At 43.8% G+C, this 17,299-nt stretch overlaps 1 protein-coding gene across 5 annotated transcripts in view; it reads left to right on the top strand.

The window, feature by feature from the left end:
* Positions 1–17,299, top strand: part of LOC139755656 (teneurin-m-like) — a 606,211-nt gene that overhangs the window by 283,859 nt on the left and 305,053 nt on the right. For all 5 annotated transcript variants that reach the window (XM_071674281.1, XM_071674282.1, XM_071674279.1 and 2 more), the window contains one exon: positions 2,346–2,442. In XM_071674281.1, the coding sequence (XP_071530382.1) occupies positions 2,346–2,442 (97 nt within the window). The remainder of the gene's footprint in view (positions 1–2,345; positions 2,443–17,299) is intronic.

Raw genomic sequence — 17,299 nt, 5'->3', positions numbered from 1 at the left:
CCTCTGCCAACACCTCGATCCTCCAGCCTTCTTTGTGAAAGTTTTACAGCTGATCTGCCGAGGACAGAGATCGCAACTACCATACAACTTTGGCAGATGGGTAATATACAGAACTTTACTTCCCATTGCCGCGTTGGCTTCCTTAACTTTCCTACCAAAATGTTGAGAAATGCAAAACTTCTGCGGCGCTCATCGTCGTTGATTATACCAAAACTTTTGGGCGTAGTCAACCATAGCATCATAAACATGGCTATCAGCCATGGGTTATGGATAAGTCTAATCCCAAAGGCATGAGACTTCCTCGCTGAACATCAGTGAGGTGGACCCTCCACCTCTGGTGTCACAGAGACGAGACGCTTGTAATTTCCTCATTCTTATTACGTGATGGACACACCTGCTTGCCGGAGGTACGTCGGAGACTCTGCCATTGGGCATTAACATTAAGAACAGGTCTCTCGACTTCTTCTTTCGCCCTTCAGAAAACCTTCTTCAGTCAACCGCATCTCTTGTGAACCAGACCAAGACCATGGTCATGCTCATCATCCTCGTTTTACACGACAATGCCTTGCCCCCAGCTGTCTTACTAAACCTCAGTCCCTTCCAAGTTATGCAGTCCACCTGTCTTTCCCTGGAAGCCATGCAGTTCACAAATCTTTCCCGGAAACCTATGCAGTCCACCAGTCTTTCCCTGGAAGCTGTTCAGTCCACCAATTTTCTCGGGGTCACTCCGAACGATAATAATCTCTGCTGGACGGAGCATGTCAGCACCATTTATGAAATCTTCCAGCTGTCGTCTCTACGTTCTTCGTCGCCTCAAGGCACGTTTGCTCCCTGAACTTAAGCTTCAAGAACATCTTCCTGACTGGCGTTGTACCAAGCTCGCTTATGCCTCCCCCGCCGTCTCCTTCTTCCTCGACCTCTACAGTAGAAGGTGTAGGTAGGGGGAGGTAATCAAGATCCTCTTCGGTCCTACTGACACTACCATTTTTAGGGACGTTCAGCATCCTGGCCATTTCGACCGTCTTCCTTCAGTCACATGGACCTCATGCGACGCCTCATGATGCTGCTGGTTGCGACAGCAAAGCACCACTATCGCCACCGCACCTCCAATTAGGCATCTCGGTTCCCTCGTCCGCCTGAGCCCCACCTCATCAGAACCGTGCGTGGCTTCCATGTCCAGAAATACTTGTAGTCGACATGAAGCGTGCCTCGCCCAATGACACCTGGATGAGGTCATTATGATCAGAAACACATTCACTAATTATTGTCCATTGCATTGCTCTCAAAGCTTCTTTTGTTGTCTGTCATGCAGAAGCGTTCTTTGTACGGTGCGATATCATTTAATTACCTCACACTTCCCCATCGCTCGTACACAGCGTCATGCAATCGCTCTCTGGGGAAATGATAGTCGCGCGAGCTGTTCACACGTCAGAGCCGCCGTGATCAAGCCGAGATCAGTAAAGACTGAACGTATCTGACATCATTGTGCTTAAGCCACGTTAAGATGGAGTTAATGCCCGGCACATAATGCCCCGCATGATTCACTGATGGCTGTAACTAGTCTCTGTTATGTATCGTCGTATTAAAGCGATTAATTACCAGGTAAGATTGAATTCAAAGCAAGGAAAGATAAATTTTCATCACTTTAAGGCAAGGTACTTTATTTATCTTCACTTATTGTGTGTGTCTCAGAGTCTATTTGTTTAACACACTTCACTCCTGTCTGTTGGCTTCCTTCCGTATTTCTTACTGCATTCTGAGGTCAGCATATTTTTAAAAGCGTTTGGCTGTAGTATTTTCCGTCGTTTACTATTATTATTATTATCATTATTATTATTATTATTATTATTATTATTATTATTATGATGATGATGATGATGATGATGATAGAATAGTTTCATTCGTTATATGTGAAATAATGAACTGAGTTTCTGTAAGATGTCTCGTTAGGTACAGGAGAAATAATTCTGATTTCAATGAAAAGGTCTCATAAGTAATATCATTTAATGATTGTGTTGAAAAAAAAAATAGTGTCTTAGGAAGTGGGCCAAAACATATCACATAACCAGGGTTTATTGTAAGGCACAATAGAGTGATCTTTATATGATTTTATTTGTGTTTATATTTATGAGTGAAGACTAAGGGTGTGTTACCGTATAGAAGTCTTCCGCTGTCGTAGTTTATTCTTTCAGAATCGCCAAATTACATTGCCTCTCGTAGAATCGCAAAATTCTACAGGGTAGGAAACAGTCATTTTGTCCCTAAGATTGACTTATCATACAGGTGAGTGACAGTAAACCGGTTTATGTTCTGTAGAAGTGATTCTTGTCTCTTGTTTGTTGCAGATATGCCCAAGACCTCGACACTGGAGTACAAATCCGGCCTCCATTCACCCAGTCTCCACAGTCCAGTGAAAGGAGACGCCCAGAAAGCCATGGAAGGGTGAGTGTATACGTACATACTTCCGAGTAATGTGTTCATACTACGTGTTTTTATGCCCTGCCTCCAACCTCACCATGTTCATACTGCAAGTACTGCCTCCATCCCCCACCCTACCCTCCTCCTTCCATATTACCACCAGGGTAGTGCTCCTGGTACGCGCGCCTTGTTCTACTCAACCTGACCTTACCACAAGTAACCCCCCCCCTCTCTCTCTCTCTCTCTCTCTCTCTCTCTCTCTCTCTCTCTCTCTCTCTCTTGCAGTCATGATTCTTTTCCTGTCGTGGCCACATCGCACGCAGGCATGAGCGGCAACGTTTGGCGTCCTTATTACTCCTCCTCCAGACACTCCCTGCGTTGATATCACCCCCCCCCCCCTCTTATTGCCATTGTAACTGTTATTTATTGTACAGTATTGGCCAATCACGAGACACTGCACAGATGCAGTTGAACTACCCCAGAGGGCATTCGCCAAGCTCGTTTATAACAGTTCAGCCAGGAAGGTATTTGCAAAAGTCATCATCACCAACAAACACAGTTTTTCTCTTTCTTTCCCAACACCTCGAAGCTTGGGAACTCTCTACCCTTTCATGTCATTCTCAATTGCTATGACCTGACGCATTTTCAAAGACAGGTTTTTTTCTATTCCTCTGAAATTCCTAAATACTTTCCCTTGTCTCTCCTTTGTCCCTTCCATAATCCTCTGTATATTTGCATTAAGGCCCGGCCTTGATATGGACTTTTGTCCTTGACTGGAGCCTCCAGGGTAAGAAAAGAATACTTCTGAACAGAGTTCCAGTGTACGTTTAAGTAGAAATGACTCTCTAGATTTTGTCCTGTGTGGGTGCGTCTATGTATATGTACATGACTGGGTATTTGTGCATTTCTTTGTAATCTGCGCTGGACGGGGAGGGGAGGTTTAAACGTGAGGCCCCATCTCTGAAATAGTTTCTGCTATCATAGAACTTTTTTAGATTTTTAAATACTGTCCGCATTTACCATGCCTTCATTCATTTCATTCCATTCATCCACCTCTCGTATACCGTAAAAGTACTTCACATCTCTTTTTTTTCAACATTTTTTTTTTTTGCCTAACTTTATCCATTGTCCTCTGGCGGTGTGTGAGTACGTGTTTTTAAAGTACGGAGGAGGGAGTTTCACCCCTGGCGATCACGTCGGTTCTTGAACCTTCACCACTGCCGAACATCTTCAGTATATGTATGCCATATGGAAGTGTATTTCGTGTACTTGTATATTTATGGTTTCGTGTGTGTTGCCTTTACCGTGTTTATGTGTGTTCGTGGTGTGTGTCTGTACATCATTGTACACAAAGTCTGGTATCTTTTTAAAGCCAATTTTTACTCGTATTCCTTTTTCATTTCGGTGTCAGATTCAATTCTCCTCCTCCTCAGTTCCTCTTCCTCCTCCTCCTCCTCCACTCCTCCTGGGGACATCCGGGACTCTGGTCCGGGTGCCACCGAGGTGGGTTTCCTTCTCCAAGCTACGAACATGTCACCGCCTCTCTCTCCAGGCCTGTGGCTACACGCTTCTCATGGACTTGTCCGTCGTCCATCGCTTGTAGAACCGTGACCATTAATATAATTTTTTGTACGAGAATTTAATTCATTTATCATGAGAGAGACACTGAGAGAACTGGGGGAAAAAAAAACTGCCTGTCACTGGCAACATTGATTTCTCGCCAGAAATTGAAAGAAGCAGCCGGAAAATTGGTGTGAGCGAGGGAGAGATTCCATCATAATATGCTGATTGAACCTCCTCCCACCCACCACCACCACCACCACACGCCGTTTCTTGCAACCACGCCTTTTATTACGCCCGTCCGGTCCCATTATGGGTAACTTTAAAAAGCTCTTTTCTCTCTTCTTTTTTTATTTTTTTCCGTCGGTTCTTGCAATAGATTGTTGTTGTTGTGGTTGTTGTTGTTGTTCTCTCACTCCCCCAGCCAGCGCTCGAGTGATGTCTCTTCCTCTCCCATACTTATCACTAGGTTTGGAAAATCGACTTTTGATGAATTTCCTCCAGAAGAATTGCGTATAGTTTGGTGCGCGTTATCCACATGTGAGTCTGGTGCGTTGCGTTCGTCCGTCCGCTCCTGTAAGAGTAACGTTTAATTGGCACTTGTCGGCCCCTAAAGGGCGGCAACGTTTAGTGTACTCGATCGATCTTAGAGAAGAGGCGTGAGATCCAAATTTTGTATCAATGGCTGCTTCTGTTCGACATTTAGAACAGCAACGTTTGAGTGCATTTTTTCAGCCCCGAGTGATACTTTGGTCTCACCAACTCTTAAGTGTAGAAAATTTGTCTTTACCTTTTCCGATCCTCAAAGTAGCTTCGTGGACTGTTCTTCACCGTTCTCACGTTGTGTGCACGTAGAACACGAGAAGAAGATGGTAGGGGCGGGATTTGCCAAGTAACAGTGCCAGGCGCGTGCATGTGAGGCGAGACAGCGAGGAAATTGATTTCCAGGCTCGTTCAGCGTGCCTCCTCTAGTCCCCACGAGAGAGAGAAAAAGGGAGAGAGAGAGAGAGAGAGAGAGAGAGAGAGAGAGAGAGAGAGAGAGAGAGAGAGAGAGAGAGTCAATGTTTTTTTGAATAATCAAGACGATGTCTGTCGACTTCGAGAGGAAGAGAAAAGTTTAAAAAGGCTGAAGGTCGTTGAAAATACTGAGTATCTTGTAAGTGGAAAAAGAAATAGAAAAAGGAAAGAGACGAAGAAAACGAGAGACAGAGCATTAAACAAGGAGCTCGTAAATTTCCACTCTCTCTTTCTTTCTTCTCTTCATCCTTGGCGCGTAGAAAGAAATTAATCATTGTACAAATTACGCACTTTTTTTTTTATGTACCTAAAGACGGGAGGAGGTGGGGCAGCGCAGTAAAAAGGACTGCAGAAGACTCTGGCTGGCCCGAGTAATCTAGGACATAAGAGCGGGAAGCCCTTGTCGGATCCCGAGGGTAAGAAGAGGAGTTAATTGGTGTCTTATCTGGTTTGCAAGAAAGTGTTTAGCACATGTTAGATGTCTGTACCCATGTGTGAGATGTCGGGGGTGGGTTGGGGGCGAGTGGGGAAGTGTCAGGGAAAGAGAGGAAAAAATGAACAGGAGAAGGGGGCCATTAGAGGGGGGAACACTTACGGGGAAATAGCTGTTTTAGAAGTCTAGAAAGTGGGAGAGTTAGGGTTAGGTTAACTTGCTGAGGAGGAACAAGAGGGCCAGTGGGATATGGGGAAAGTTTTGGAGACTTTCTTGACGCTAGGCAGCGAGGGAGGGACTGTGGGATGAGGGAGAGAGAGAGGGAAGAGCAGGTGGTAGTGAGGTACTCCCATGGCGAAATGGTTATGATATGTTTATATGTGGACTACACACAGCTTTTGATGTGTACGAGGTTCGTACGTGTAGGTATGTGTTTTTTATGTGTGTTTTTATGTTTGTATGTATTCTCACTGTATGTGTGAACTGTGTGCGAATAACTGCCTGAAAATGCTATACCTCTGCTCATGACAGCCCCCCAAGTCATTGGTCATCCTCTAAGGTGAGGATGAACAGCTAGGGTGGGTTTGAGCCTTCCGTTCTAACCAGGGCTCGAACCCAGTTCCCGAAAGATTGATAGTCCTTGTCGTAGAGTTCGCTACCAGACACACACAGTTATACGACCAAGCACAGGGACGACATATCACTTTATTTTGAATGTTTTCCCACTGACACTGTAAGAAAAAACTAGAGTAGTTTTTGATCGTATCATGTGCATCTACAAAGCCAAGCTTTCTGTTCTAGTCCAATCAAAAGTCGTTATGAAGGTCACTCTGATAAAAAGTAGATGATGATTGCTTGATTTATCTCGTAATTTTCACTCGTTTCAGAGCAGTGTAACACTTTTTTGTACCATCGTTTTTTTCTTCAGTATTCTAAATCATTTTACTGAAAGCGAGAACACTGAACGACTCAGGCTTAATGACGCGCTGCCTGACTGCCCACTGTACGTGCACTACAGCATCCAGGTTGAGCTAGGACCAGTCGCGAACGTAAGATGAACGATAGCGAGAGATAACAGAGATAACACAGGAGATAACACAGGAGATAACACGGGAGATAACTCAAGGGATAACACAGGAAATAACACAAGGGATAACACAGGTAATAACACAGGTAATAACACAGGAGATAACACAGGTAATAACACAAGGGATAACACAGGAGATAACACTAGGGATAACGCAAGTAATAACACAAGGAATAACACAGGTGATAACACAGGAGCCTTATTAAGACAAGAGAGGAAAGATATGATGTACTTCGCATTGATGGCGTTGGATTCCATTTCTTCTATCCCCAGAATCATTTATATATACATTCCCGATATACATATTATAGATTACTTTTTTTCCTTTCATTTTAAAGTCCTTCACCGGATTTCCTATACCCTTGGACTTGTCATTAAATTTGCAAAGTGTGGTGGTGGTGGTGGTGGTGTTCGGGATTCGGCCATGACGGGTATTTCTGCTGTGAGTGAGAGAGAGAGAAAAAAAAAGAGGTAGAAAAAAGAATTCAATTTTCAGGCCAGATGGTAAAATGTTGGCGTTTCCCGTTGACAGATATAAAGTAACGAGTAACATGATACTGGAGGGAAAAAGATGAATATGAAGGACAGACGCTTGTGGATGCTTTATAAATTGTCTGTTGTGCTTTTTCTCTTTAATACATTTTCTGTAGTTTGTATTTGAACGCCATTGAGTTTTAGAACGCCATTGAGAGAGATCAAATCAGTGTTTTTATGGTGTTATTGCGATGGCTTTCTATTTTCATTCCCACGAAACACTGTTATTCATAGTATCATTTATTTACTCTTTTTGGTTCTTTTTTTATACAGTCATTTCTTACCATGTTACCTGAGGTAACTGTCACTCTCTTCTTTCTTATTCATCTGATTCGCTCGTACAAAATCGACGTTGGGTTTATTCAGCCACGTATTTGTACGCAGGTGTGAACTGCAGAGTCATACATGTGAAGCTGCTGAAGCTGCTAGGAATCAATACCTCTTTTTTCCTCCCCCTTTCTTTCTGTCTTTCCTGTTCGTGACAAATTTTGGTTAACGATATTTTGTACGGTGCGGAGGAACCACGGCCGACAAGGGGTAGAGAGCCACAATTCACTTTCATTTCCGTCGGTGTGAAGTGTTCCAGGATTTTTCTCCCAGCGATAGGTGTATATATATATATATATATATATATATATATATATATATATATATATATATATATATATGTATATATATCTTCTCGCTTTTTATTTGATTTGGTATATCTTTTTTATTATTTTCATCCCACGAGTGAGTTTTGTCTAGGATTTTGGTGAATGTATACTGTGTGTGTGTGTGTGTGTGTGTGTGTGTATGTGTGTGTATGCTGTGTTGTCCTCTCGTTCGGTTGGCAACAACACCCGTGTTGGTATTGTGGCGAGTGCTGTGTTGCCGTGGACGGCCCGCAGTTGTGTTGCGTCTGGCCCAGTCGTCATTGTGAATATCCCGCTCGTGATCTTTTGTGTTTTTCGCTGGTGCTGTGTTGCATTGAACGAACCACAGTTGTGTTGCGTATGGCCCAGCAGATTGAGTATCCGCTCGTGCTTTTGTGTGTTGTTTTTGGTGTTGTGTTGCCCTAGACGACGACCCCCTCCTCAGTAGTGTTGCGTCCGGCCTGGCCGTCTGAATATCCCACTCGTCCTTTTTTGTGTTGTCTCTGGTGGTGTGGTGTGCTGACCCCTGACGGGCCTCTGACCCAGCAGGTATATTTAGCCTGGTATCATGTCGTGATCTGTAGCCCGGACTTAAATCAAGGTTATGAGATTACATCGTTTGAGTCTTTCCCTATCGTGCAGATTAGACGCTTAAACCGCCGCCACCTTTTAATTCAGTGTTGATTTTTCAGCAGTTTTACAAGCAGTGTCGTGCACAGGCTCGGTAGAGACCGGCTTTTACCAGCGAGTTGCGCGAAGACCTTAACTTGGTAGCGGCGCGGGGGAGCTGCAGCGGAGAACTGGCTTGCTGGCGGCAATACAACACCACTCGACGACCAGCGTTTGCTGAAAAGGTTACTCCGCGTATACCTGACGATTGGTATCGGGGGCCTACCACCTTCACACTCGATCTGGAAGGTTAATCACGTCCCTTAACGATGGTTTTGGAAGGTCATTCTTTTACACTGGAGAACTCGGTCAAAAACGTCACCATACCTTACGTGAACATGCCTTACCTTACATTACGTATACCTGACGATGGTTTTCGAGGGGATCTCCTTCCCCTCACAATTCAGTCTGGGACCTTTCCTCACATTACGTTTACTTTAAGATGGTTTTGAAAGTCCCTAAGAGCTCAGTCTGGGAACCAAGCTGTCGCGTCTTTCTTCTTTGAGTTATGAATTCATCATAGTTCACGTTTTCCGAAGCAGTTACCCGCGGTCAGGTATGTGTTTGGCATACCTTACATGGACCTCAAAGAGTTTTCCATAACCAACCCCGTCTGTCTTAATTTTAACCAACCTTTCTTGGTTAGAGTCTGTTGTACCAGCTTGTTGGTTACGTTGCGGTCCTCATTTCGGCATAGGCTCTGTTGATTGGTTGGTGTGCCTCGTTGTAAGAGAAATTGATTTTTATAAAGTAATGGCGAGGTTCACCCACGATGTTCCTTGTACTTGCTGATTGTGGATTTTTCCAGATTTTTTCATATAGCGTCATTAGTTCTTAATGAATGTTAGGCACACTTTCTACCCCTTCTGTCATTCCAGGAGGCGATTGACTTCGTACGCTAAAGAGACTAGGCGTTCCAAGTATTTCCTGCGTGATTATTATGATGTATTTTTCGCGTTTACGCTCAAAAGAATGGAATTTTGGTATTTAACCCAACCCTGTTATTTGGATGTTTTTACCTGGTCGATTAAGGCGGTAAAGTACCTCTGAACACTTTCTTGCCGGGTAATTTCTCTGGCTTAATATCGTAATACTAACACACTTTTCTTTTTACTCCTGTCGTGAGGAAGGCCACTGCTGCGAATAGCGTCACACTCGACGTTCTTCTTCTTTATTTGGATTTAAGAGTTTCTCAGGACCCAGCCTATCATCATCATCGATGCAGACTGGACGCGCCGCTTTATTGTGTTGTCCTGAGAGATGTCGTTGGGCCGACTGACTGACTAGATCTTTGACGTACCATTATCGTGTTGTGATGGATCCAATCTGCGTCTTACATCGGATATGTAGATTCGTCCCTCCAATCATTCCCATCCGGGAAGATGAAAAAATGAATTTCTTCTGAAAATAAGATCAATTAGGTTGGCTTTACTGGAATATATGACCTATGTCTGTTCGTTGGTCGTTTATATTTTCAGTCGACGAGTGTGTCATACTAATTCTAGTGCCACCGGAGTCAACACCCGCCATCAGGGGTCCAGATGTAAGAGTGATGGAACAGTAACAGGGCGCAGTCATAGTGCCTTAGACGACAGTGCTTTTAATGGTGGAAACAGTGGATTTTACACCTTAAATGCGAATCTTTGGAATCTCTTTTTCTGAGAGAGAAAAAAAAGAGACTAATTTATTAGTCATTTCGTTTGTGCTCTTCTCCCTTTCTGTCATGTCAGGTATCGCGTTTTCCAGAGGCCTTTCCACAAAGTCTGTGTAATTAACATTAGCTTCCTGTGTGTCTTCATCCGCTTCCTGGAACTCGTGTTGTGTTAGATAGAAAGTTTGATGTGTTCTGTGTTCTGTCTCAAATAACATCTGACAAACACTTGAAGTGATATTAATGCTACTAGCCAGTGGCTTTCATTTCATTCCGTGTTTCACTTGGAAGTTCGAGTCATTTCCTGGAGCAGAATGAACCGGGTTTCCTGTCCGTGGCTCTACCGAAGTTAGACGAAGGAAGGGTAATGTCATACATGTGGACTGCAGGGGACGAATGCTTTAAATATGAGGATTTCTTCTGGCTTGTGAGTCCTGAAGGTGTGTATTTGAAAACTAAACGTTGCTTTCCTTGCTCATTTTCTCATATGCTCATCATCTGTCGCGAATCTCCTATGCACGTAAAGACTCGACATTGGAAGTAGTTTTAGATTGTGCTTAAAATAGAATATTGAGGATCTCTGCCTTCGACAGTTCACTGTCCCGGTGCATTTTGCTGATTATGGTAAGATATTTGCGAGGTTCTGTTTCACTTGTGTCTGTCAACTTTATTATCCTTCGCTAGTTGGAGCCGGGGAGGCGACTGACTGGGAATGCCTGCCATTCGTTTCCTTCGACGAAAGAGACGGTCCATCGTTTTCCAACTATTTTCCCTCCATAGTTCGCTCTCTTCCTTTATGATATGTTTTTCGTGCTTTCAGTGTTTCTTCTTTTTATCACCACCTTCCTCTGCTCTTACCAGGACATTTATCCCTAATGGTGTCTCTGGGAATGATCAGTAATTCCCTTCTCAATCTCTCTCTCTCTCAGTTTGTGTGGTTGTTGTTATGATCAGATTGGCTGAGGAGTCCCGTCTTACAGCTTTTCAAGACCTTATACACGTCCGTCCTGCTGTTATGTGTGTGTGTGTGTGTGTGTGTGTGTGTGTGTGTGTGTGTGTGTGTGTGTGTGTGTGTCTGTGGCTCGGGTAAAAGAAGAGGCCTTGTTGGAAATTGATTATTGGTGTCACTTAGCGCCTTTCAAGAGAAATAGATAGATTTTAGCGTGAGTCGCGACACATACTCTTCCGTGAGAGTCTTCGCCATGTATATCTATGGGCCTCAGACTCTGCATGCATTATCAAGACTATAAGCCTCTTAGCATAATTGAAGGGCGTCTTAACACACTCGTGTACCCAAGCCTGATTCATCAGATTGTCTGATGCTGCTCTTGGTGTCCTCCCAGCAAACTTTTCTTTTTTTTTGTTTGTTTGTTTGTTTTCCTCCTACGTTTCATCGTAGGATGAACTTACCTACATTGCTTCTGTGTTGTCGCGTTGTGTTGATGAGGTCCAGAGGAACCATTTAGTAGTCGGTCTCCAGCTGGTCTGTCGTCCCTCCTCATCATCCACGCTTTTTCTCCAGCGTCCGATGCATTAGCTCTTCCTCCAATTTCCTCTCACAATTTCCAGTTATTTTGCCTATGTTCCCACTCCATTTTGTCGTCCCGTTTTCGGTGATTCCGTGTTTTATTTTTATTAATTTTTTTTTTGGGGGATTGGAGGGAATTCTTTTTTTTTTTGTCATATTTTCGTTGATATTTCCTCTGTTCCTTTCCGTACTGGAACACCCCTCGTGTGTGTATATATATATACATATATATATATATATATATATATATATAAATAAAGGGGGGTACTTTTGTATCCTCTGTTAATTCAATGTAAATGAACTACAGTAATGTTCTCAAAACACTGATGGCACTGTGTCTTATTTACCCTTCCATCGCAGATATATTTCTTGATTCAATAGTTTCCTGCACGTTCTCTGGAAATTCCAGAGTCGCTGTCTCGCATCTCTTCGAAGGGATTAATGCCGAGTAATATAACGCGTTGATGGGGTAGGACAAACACCGTGTGGATAGACCTAACACTGCGTGAAAGTGGCTGGGAAGGGCTGGCTAGGTGGTATCAAAACCTCACCAATGCGTGTGTGTGTGTGAGGAAAGAGATGGATAGATATCATACGAGAAGTTCCCTTCCTATCCATCCTTCATCCCCCACAACTTATCCAGACTAGAACTGGGCTAGGATCGATGTCCCCCCCGTTGAGAAACTCCCTCCCTTTTTTCCTCTCTCTCTCTCTCTCTCTCTCTCTCTCTCTCTCTCTCTCTCTCTCTCTCTCTCTCTCTCTCTCTCTCTCTCTCCTTTGAGAGCAGTGCGGGAGGAATTAGTAGTTCTATAGGGGGCGCGGCTGGCGCGGACGGGCTTAGACGGGGCTGTCACCCGCCACGTCACCATTCAATGGACGCAAATCTTGCCTCACTCGGCCCGAACCCACAGACATGACAGCCAACCACTTTCCCGGTTTTCTCCTGGAAATTATTCCCCCGAGAAGAGAAAAAAAATAGAAAATGAAAATACTTCTACCCTTATATATATATATATATATATATATATATATATATATATATATATATATATATATATATATATATATATATATATACGTATATTTCATAATTTTTTTCAGATGTAATGTCAGATACGAATAATTCTTCCACTTGAATCCTTCCTCATTTCGTGGATTCGAGTGTGTCTCGTTCTCTTCTTCATTCACAGTGGTCTGGCACACTGGGACTATTAAGTAGGGTCGTCCACTTTCCAAGGTTCATGTAGGAATATGTAGTACAGACGTTAACGCGATATGTATCGTGTTACATAAATCACACTCTAGATACCCTTCTTCTTTTTATCATCAACGCTTCACAAGTATATATATATATATATATATATATATATATATATATATATATATTCTTCAGGTTGATGCTCGGCCCCAGAATATGAGGCCATTTTCCGCTAGGCGGCCAGCCAGCCAGAGTCGCGCGCGCTCTGCTTCCATCATAATCCCTCCGTCGGGGAATCAGACGTTGCAATTTAGAATTTAGGCCCAGCAATCCCACGCAGGACGCCCCCCCCCCCCCGGAAACAAGATGTCCCGATACCCTATAATAGATCCTCTTTAAGTAGCTCTGAGTGAGGGGGCGCGCCTTATCCTCTCACGTTGGCATTAGCTGCGGTGGAACGACACTGAAGTTCGGGAGTTCGAAATGTACTTGTAGGTAGTTCTGGGAGATGCACACAACAACTTGAACGTTGTTTTTTCTTCTTCCCCTACCTCCGTTTTCTGTGAGGTGGGGTGTGTCCGTGTTAGAAAAATCTTTTCTTGGTCTGTGAGCTTTCGTATGATGATGATAGGGGACTACAGTCACGGTATGTTTCATTTCATTTAGCAGTATGGGTGATCCAGGTCTGTTATCCACTCTTGATTTTTCATTTCCCGACAGAATGAGGATAAACTCAGCAGAAGAGCGTAGGGAGCACTCTCTCTCTCTCTCTCTCTCTCTCTCTCTCTCTCTCTCTCTCTCTCTCTCTCTCTCTCTCTCTCTCTCTCTCTCTCTCTCGATTGTGTATATGAGGTAACCCAGGGGGGGATGGGGTGTTCAGAACACTGCTGGTCGTGCGCTGGGTAACGAGGGTACACACAATTCTTTGGTCTTCATATAAATATTGGCGCTTTTTTGATTATTTTTTTCCTTTTTTTTCTCTTTCAATCGGCTTGAAGGGTTCCTATTGTTGATTTCCTGGCAGACCCAGCCAAGCCCAGATGTGTGTGTGTGTGTGTGTGTGTGTGTGTGTGTGTGTGTGTGTGTGTGTGGCTGTAAGACCTGGGCTGCGTACTCACAGCCAAGTGGATGAGTTTCCAACGGAGGAACTTCACCTACCAAACCCTCGCCGTGTTCACTGTTCGTTGTGTGTGTGTGTGTGTGTGTGTGTGTGTGTGTGTGTGTGTGTGTGACATCGGTCGAATAGGCGGGACATGAACAGAGGAACGTTCATCTCTCCAGTCATGAACTCTAGAAAACCTTACATTGGCTTCGAATTAAACCTGGATCTAACTTTTGTACATTCGATGCCAGCTAAATACATCCCTCTCTTCCATTAATTACCATCAGGTACATCAATTACCTTATATTAATAATCACACGCTCTCTAGCCACCTGAACGACTTGCCCTACCCCCGCAAAGTTAAAAAAAAATAGACCATAAACCATCAATTTTGGCGTCGTGGTAGGCTACAGGCGGCCGTCAGCGAGGATGAATAGAAATGTTGTGGCGTGGTCTTCCCTGAGAAAGGGACGAATGGCTCCCATCTATCCCCGTCCAGCGGCCAACGTCTGAGCGCCTCATGGGTTAGGGGGTGAGGTAGGAGGAGAAGGGAGGAGGAGGTGGAGGAGCCTGCCGCCCGCCTTCCCTCCCTCCATCCCTCCCTCCCTCCCTTCACTTGTCTCTGTATTGGATTTTCGCAGACTACCTCTATGACGAAGATTTTTCATCCCACTGCTAAATTGGGTGATGGTTTAAAACCTTGAGGAAGGGGAAAGGCGAGGGGGCGAAAGGTGGGAAGGGGGAATGTGTTTTATGGGGATATCTCTTTTTCTTTTCGTTTTAAGGGTGAATTAATTATCTTGGAGATGAATAATAAGGGGTAGGCCGCTGCACTGTTGCTATGGCTGGCGGAAGATGGGAGGATGGTGGGAGAGTGGCATGCCAAAACGGCGAGGTATCATTATTATTACTATTATTGTTATTATTATTATTATCATTATTGTTATTATTATTGTTATTATTATTATTCATCGGTATCTTCATCCACAAACCAGTAAGGGGCGAGCGCTATCATTCAGGAAGACAGAATCTATAATACTTCATTCAAAAGCTGAAAACCTTTTCCTTCTGAATACAGATGATAAACATCTCAGATCATATGCCTCCTTTGGCAGTGCTTATTCGAAAGAAAAAACTGATAATTGTGGTTATCGTAACATTGTGTATTTAGTGAACCAAATAAAGGTAAAGTTTCGAGATTCATTGAACTCATGCAGACATATGCTTCTAGACTCAGAAAATTTGTCGGCGATATGATATGGCTAGGCAAGGTGAACTGTCATCGCCAGAGTCAAATACCGTAGATCAAGACATCTATGACGAACTGTTATTGTAGTTTTGCTAATAGACTTTCTGAAGTATATATACAGAACGCATCAGAATCATAATTTTTCAAATGTTTTGATTTTCAGCAGTCAGTAAAATTCATTGGTGGCGAATTCGCTTTGCGGTTGTTAGAGATAGGAATGTTTTGTAATGGAAGAATACGTAATTTAATCCCATATTCCAGCAGTTGTATGTAGCAGTGAATAGTCCCAGGAACTAACCAAGACGTGGAGACAAATGAAGAACATATGTATAAGTTTCAAGTACGAGATGTTGTCGGATCGAAGACATGACCTCCCGAGTTTTAAGGTCAAGGTCGACAATTTTTCTTCCTCACTCTCCGAGGGGAAATGATCGGGATTATCATCTTCCCCTACTGCACAATCCCCGACCCCGACCCCTCGCTATCATCGGATTTTAGTGTCATAAAGATGTTTAAACTGCCCTCACGTTTATGGCCCGATAAACTATAATGACGACGATGCGACTCACATAGGGTGAATCCTAGATCAAAGTGACGATGATCAATAACCCGTGAAGTGTTATATTGATGGTTCAAATAGCCTGGGTCATCGTCGGTCTCTATAGGGAGATACACCAACGCCTTCTTGGGAGACAGGAGCAGCTTCGTCTGTGATCGCGGTATCGAACCCCCTCCATGGGAAGGCTTGTTGATCTGTAGGTGCATGAAGACAAGCAAGCAGGCACAGGCAAGTAAGACTCTAACAGCTTGGTCGACCAAAGATCTAAGACCCCCTAAGCATCGAGCTTTTGGACCCGGCCCCGAGCTGTTTGGGGTACAAGACCGAAAGACCTCACAAGGGAAGTCCAGTGTACATCTCCTTTTGCAGGCATCGTTGTCCCCGTCATGTTCTGTCTTCCACACTAAGGTCCCCTGGCTCTCACACCTGAAACGTATGTGGGCAGGAAATGCTTCTGTTTCATTCCATTTATCAATGCTCGTCACATCTTCGTCGCTCGTGTACGTGTGCTCTGAGGTGAATGATCATCCGTTGGACTGAGGTAAATGTGTCCTCCCTAGAGCGATAGTTTCGTTTAGCGCTTCGATGTTGTCCATGGCTGAAGTTATTGGTTCCAGAACGATTGCGCTTTTTGGTAAGAGCGATCCAGTCTTCGGCGTTAATCTGCTGACTCGGATAAGAAAATGGCCGTGTCTCTTTTTCTTGCTCGCGGTGTACACGCGACCCCAGGCCTGAGACGGGTGGTGAACCTGAGGAGTTCAACAGAGCCAAACAGGAGTTCGATTGTATAGGAGAGGAGCATGTATTTATGGACTCCTTCAACTGTGCACGGACAGCCGTTACCGTACGCAGGATCTTGGCCAGAAATTTTCTGATCTTCCCATTTGTCTTCATGCAGCTGTTCTGAGCAACCAGAGGGCAAATGTTTAAGAAATATTCACAGAATGGAGGTTTAAAGATAATGTGCCAGTCAGGTCACTCTTGTTTTTTACATCTGCGTCTGCATTCATAAGATTCTTATGTATATATATATATATATATATATATATATATATATATATATATATATATATATATATATATATCGGTAGATAGTCTCTCAAACAACTTGACATTTGCCTCCGGTCGTCTGTGTCGAAAAAGATCGCTCGTAAATTCTTTTTTTTGTTTTATGAGACGAGTCTTTTCAATGAAAGGATCACGGGTTCCAGGGATGGTATTTCATCCCTCCTTCAGAACATGATTTTGTCATAGTCAGTTCCAGATTTTGTTGTTGTTGTTGTTGTTGTGAAAGTCGACGACGCTACGGGTGTTCGTCTGAGCGTTTATAGGTTTTGTGTTTGAGCTGCACCAAGAGTGATGACAGTGTCCCGTGGTCCGGCTGCTACCATTTCTCTATAGAAACGATGGCTTGTGTCCGAGTGTCTTTGCCCTTTTGTTTTCTGTGAGTGAACTCGGGTAATTGTTACACCGGTGGGGAAGTCGACATGCGTTATGAACAGATTTTTTGATTTGTTTTTGCTGTTATTTTGTTGTTATTGTGTCTTCATCGGGTAACGCTTACTCGCCCCGTAATGCATACTCGGTCTTAATTCATACTGACTTAATCCATGCTCGCTCTCATTGTGTATTGCATACTCTCTGGCAATACGTACTCAC

The sequence above is a fragment of the Panulirus ornatus genome, chromosome 19 (assembly GCF_036320965.1).
Source record: "Panulirus ornatus isolate Po-2019 chromosome 19, ASM3632096v1, whole genome shotgun sequence".
Taxonomy (NCBI): domain Eukaryota; kingdom Metazoa; phylum Arthropoda; class Malacostraca; order Decapoda; family Palinuridae; genus Panulirus; species Panulirus ornatus.
Note: the sequence above shows the minus strand (reverse complement) of the source record. Positions and strands in the feature narration are given on the sequence as shown.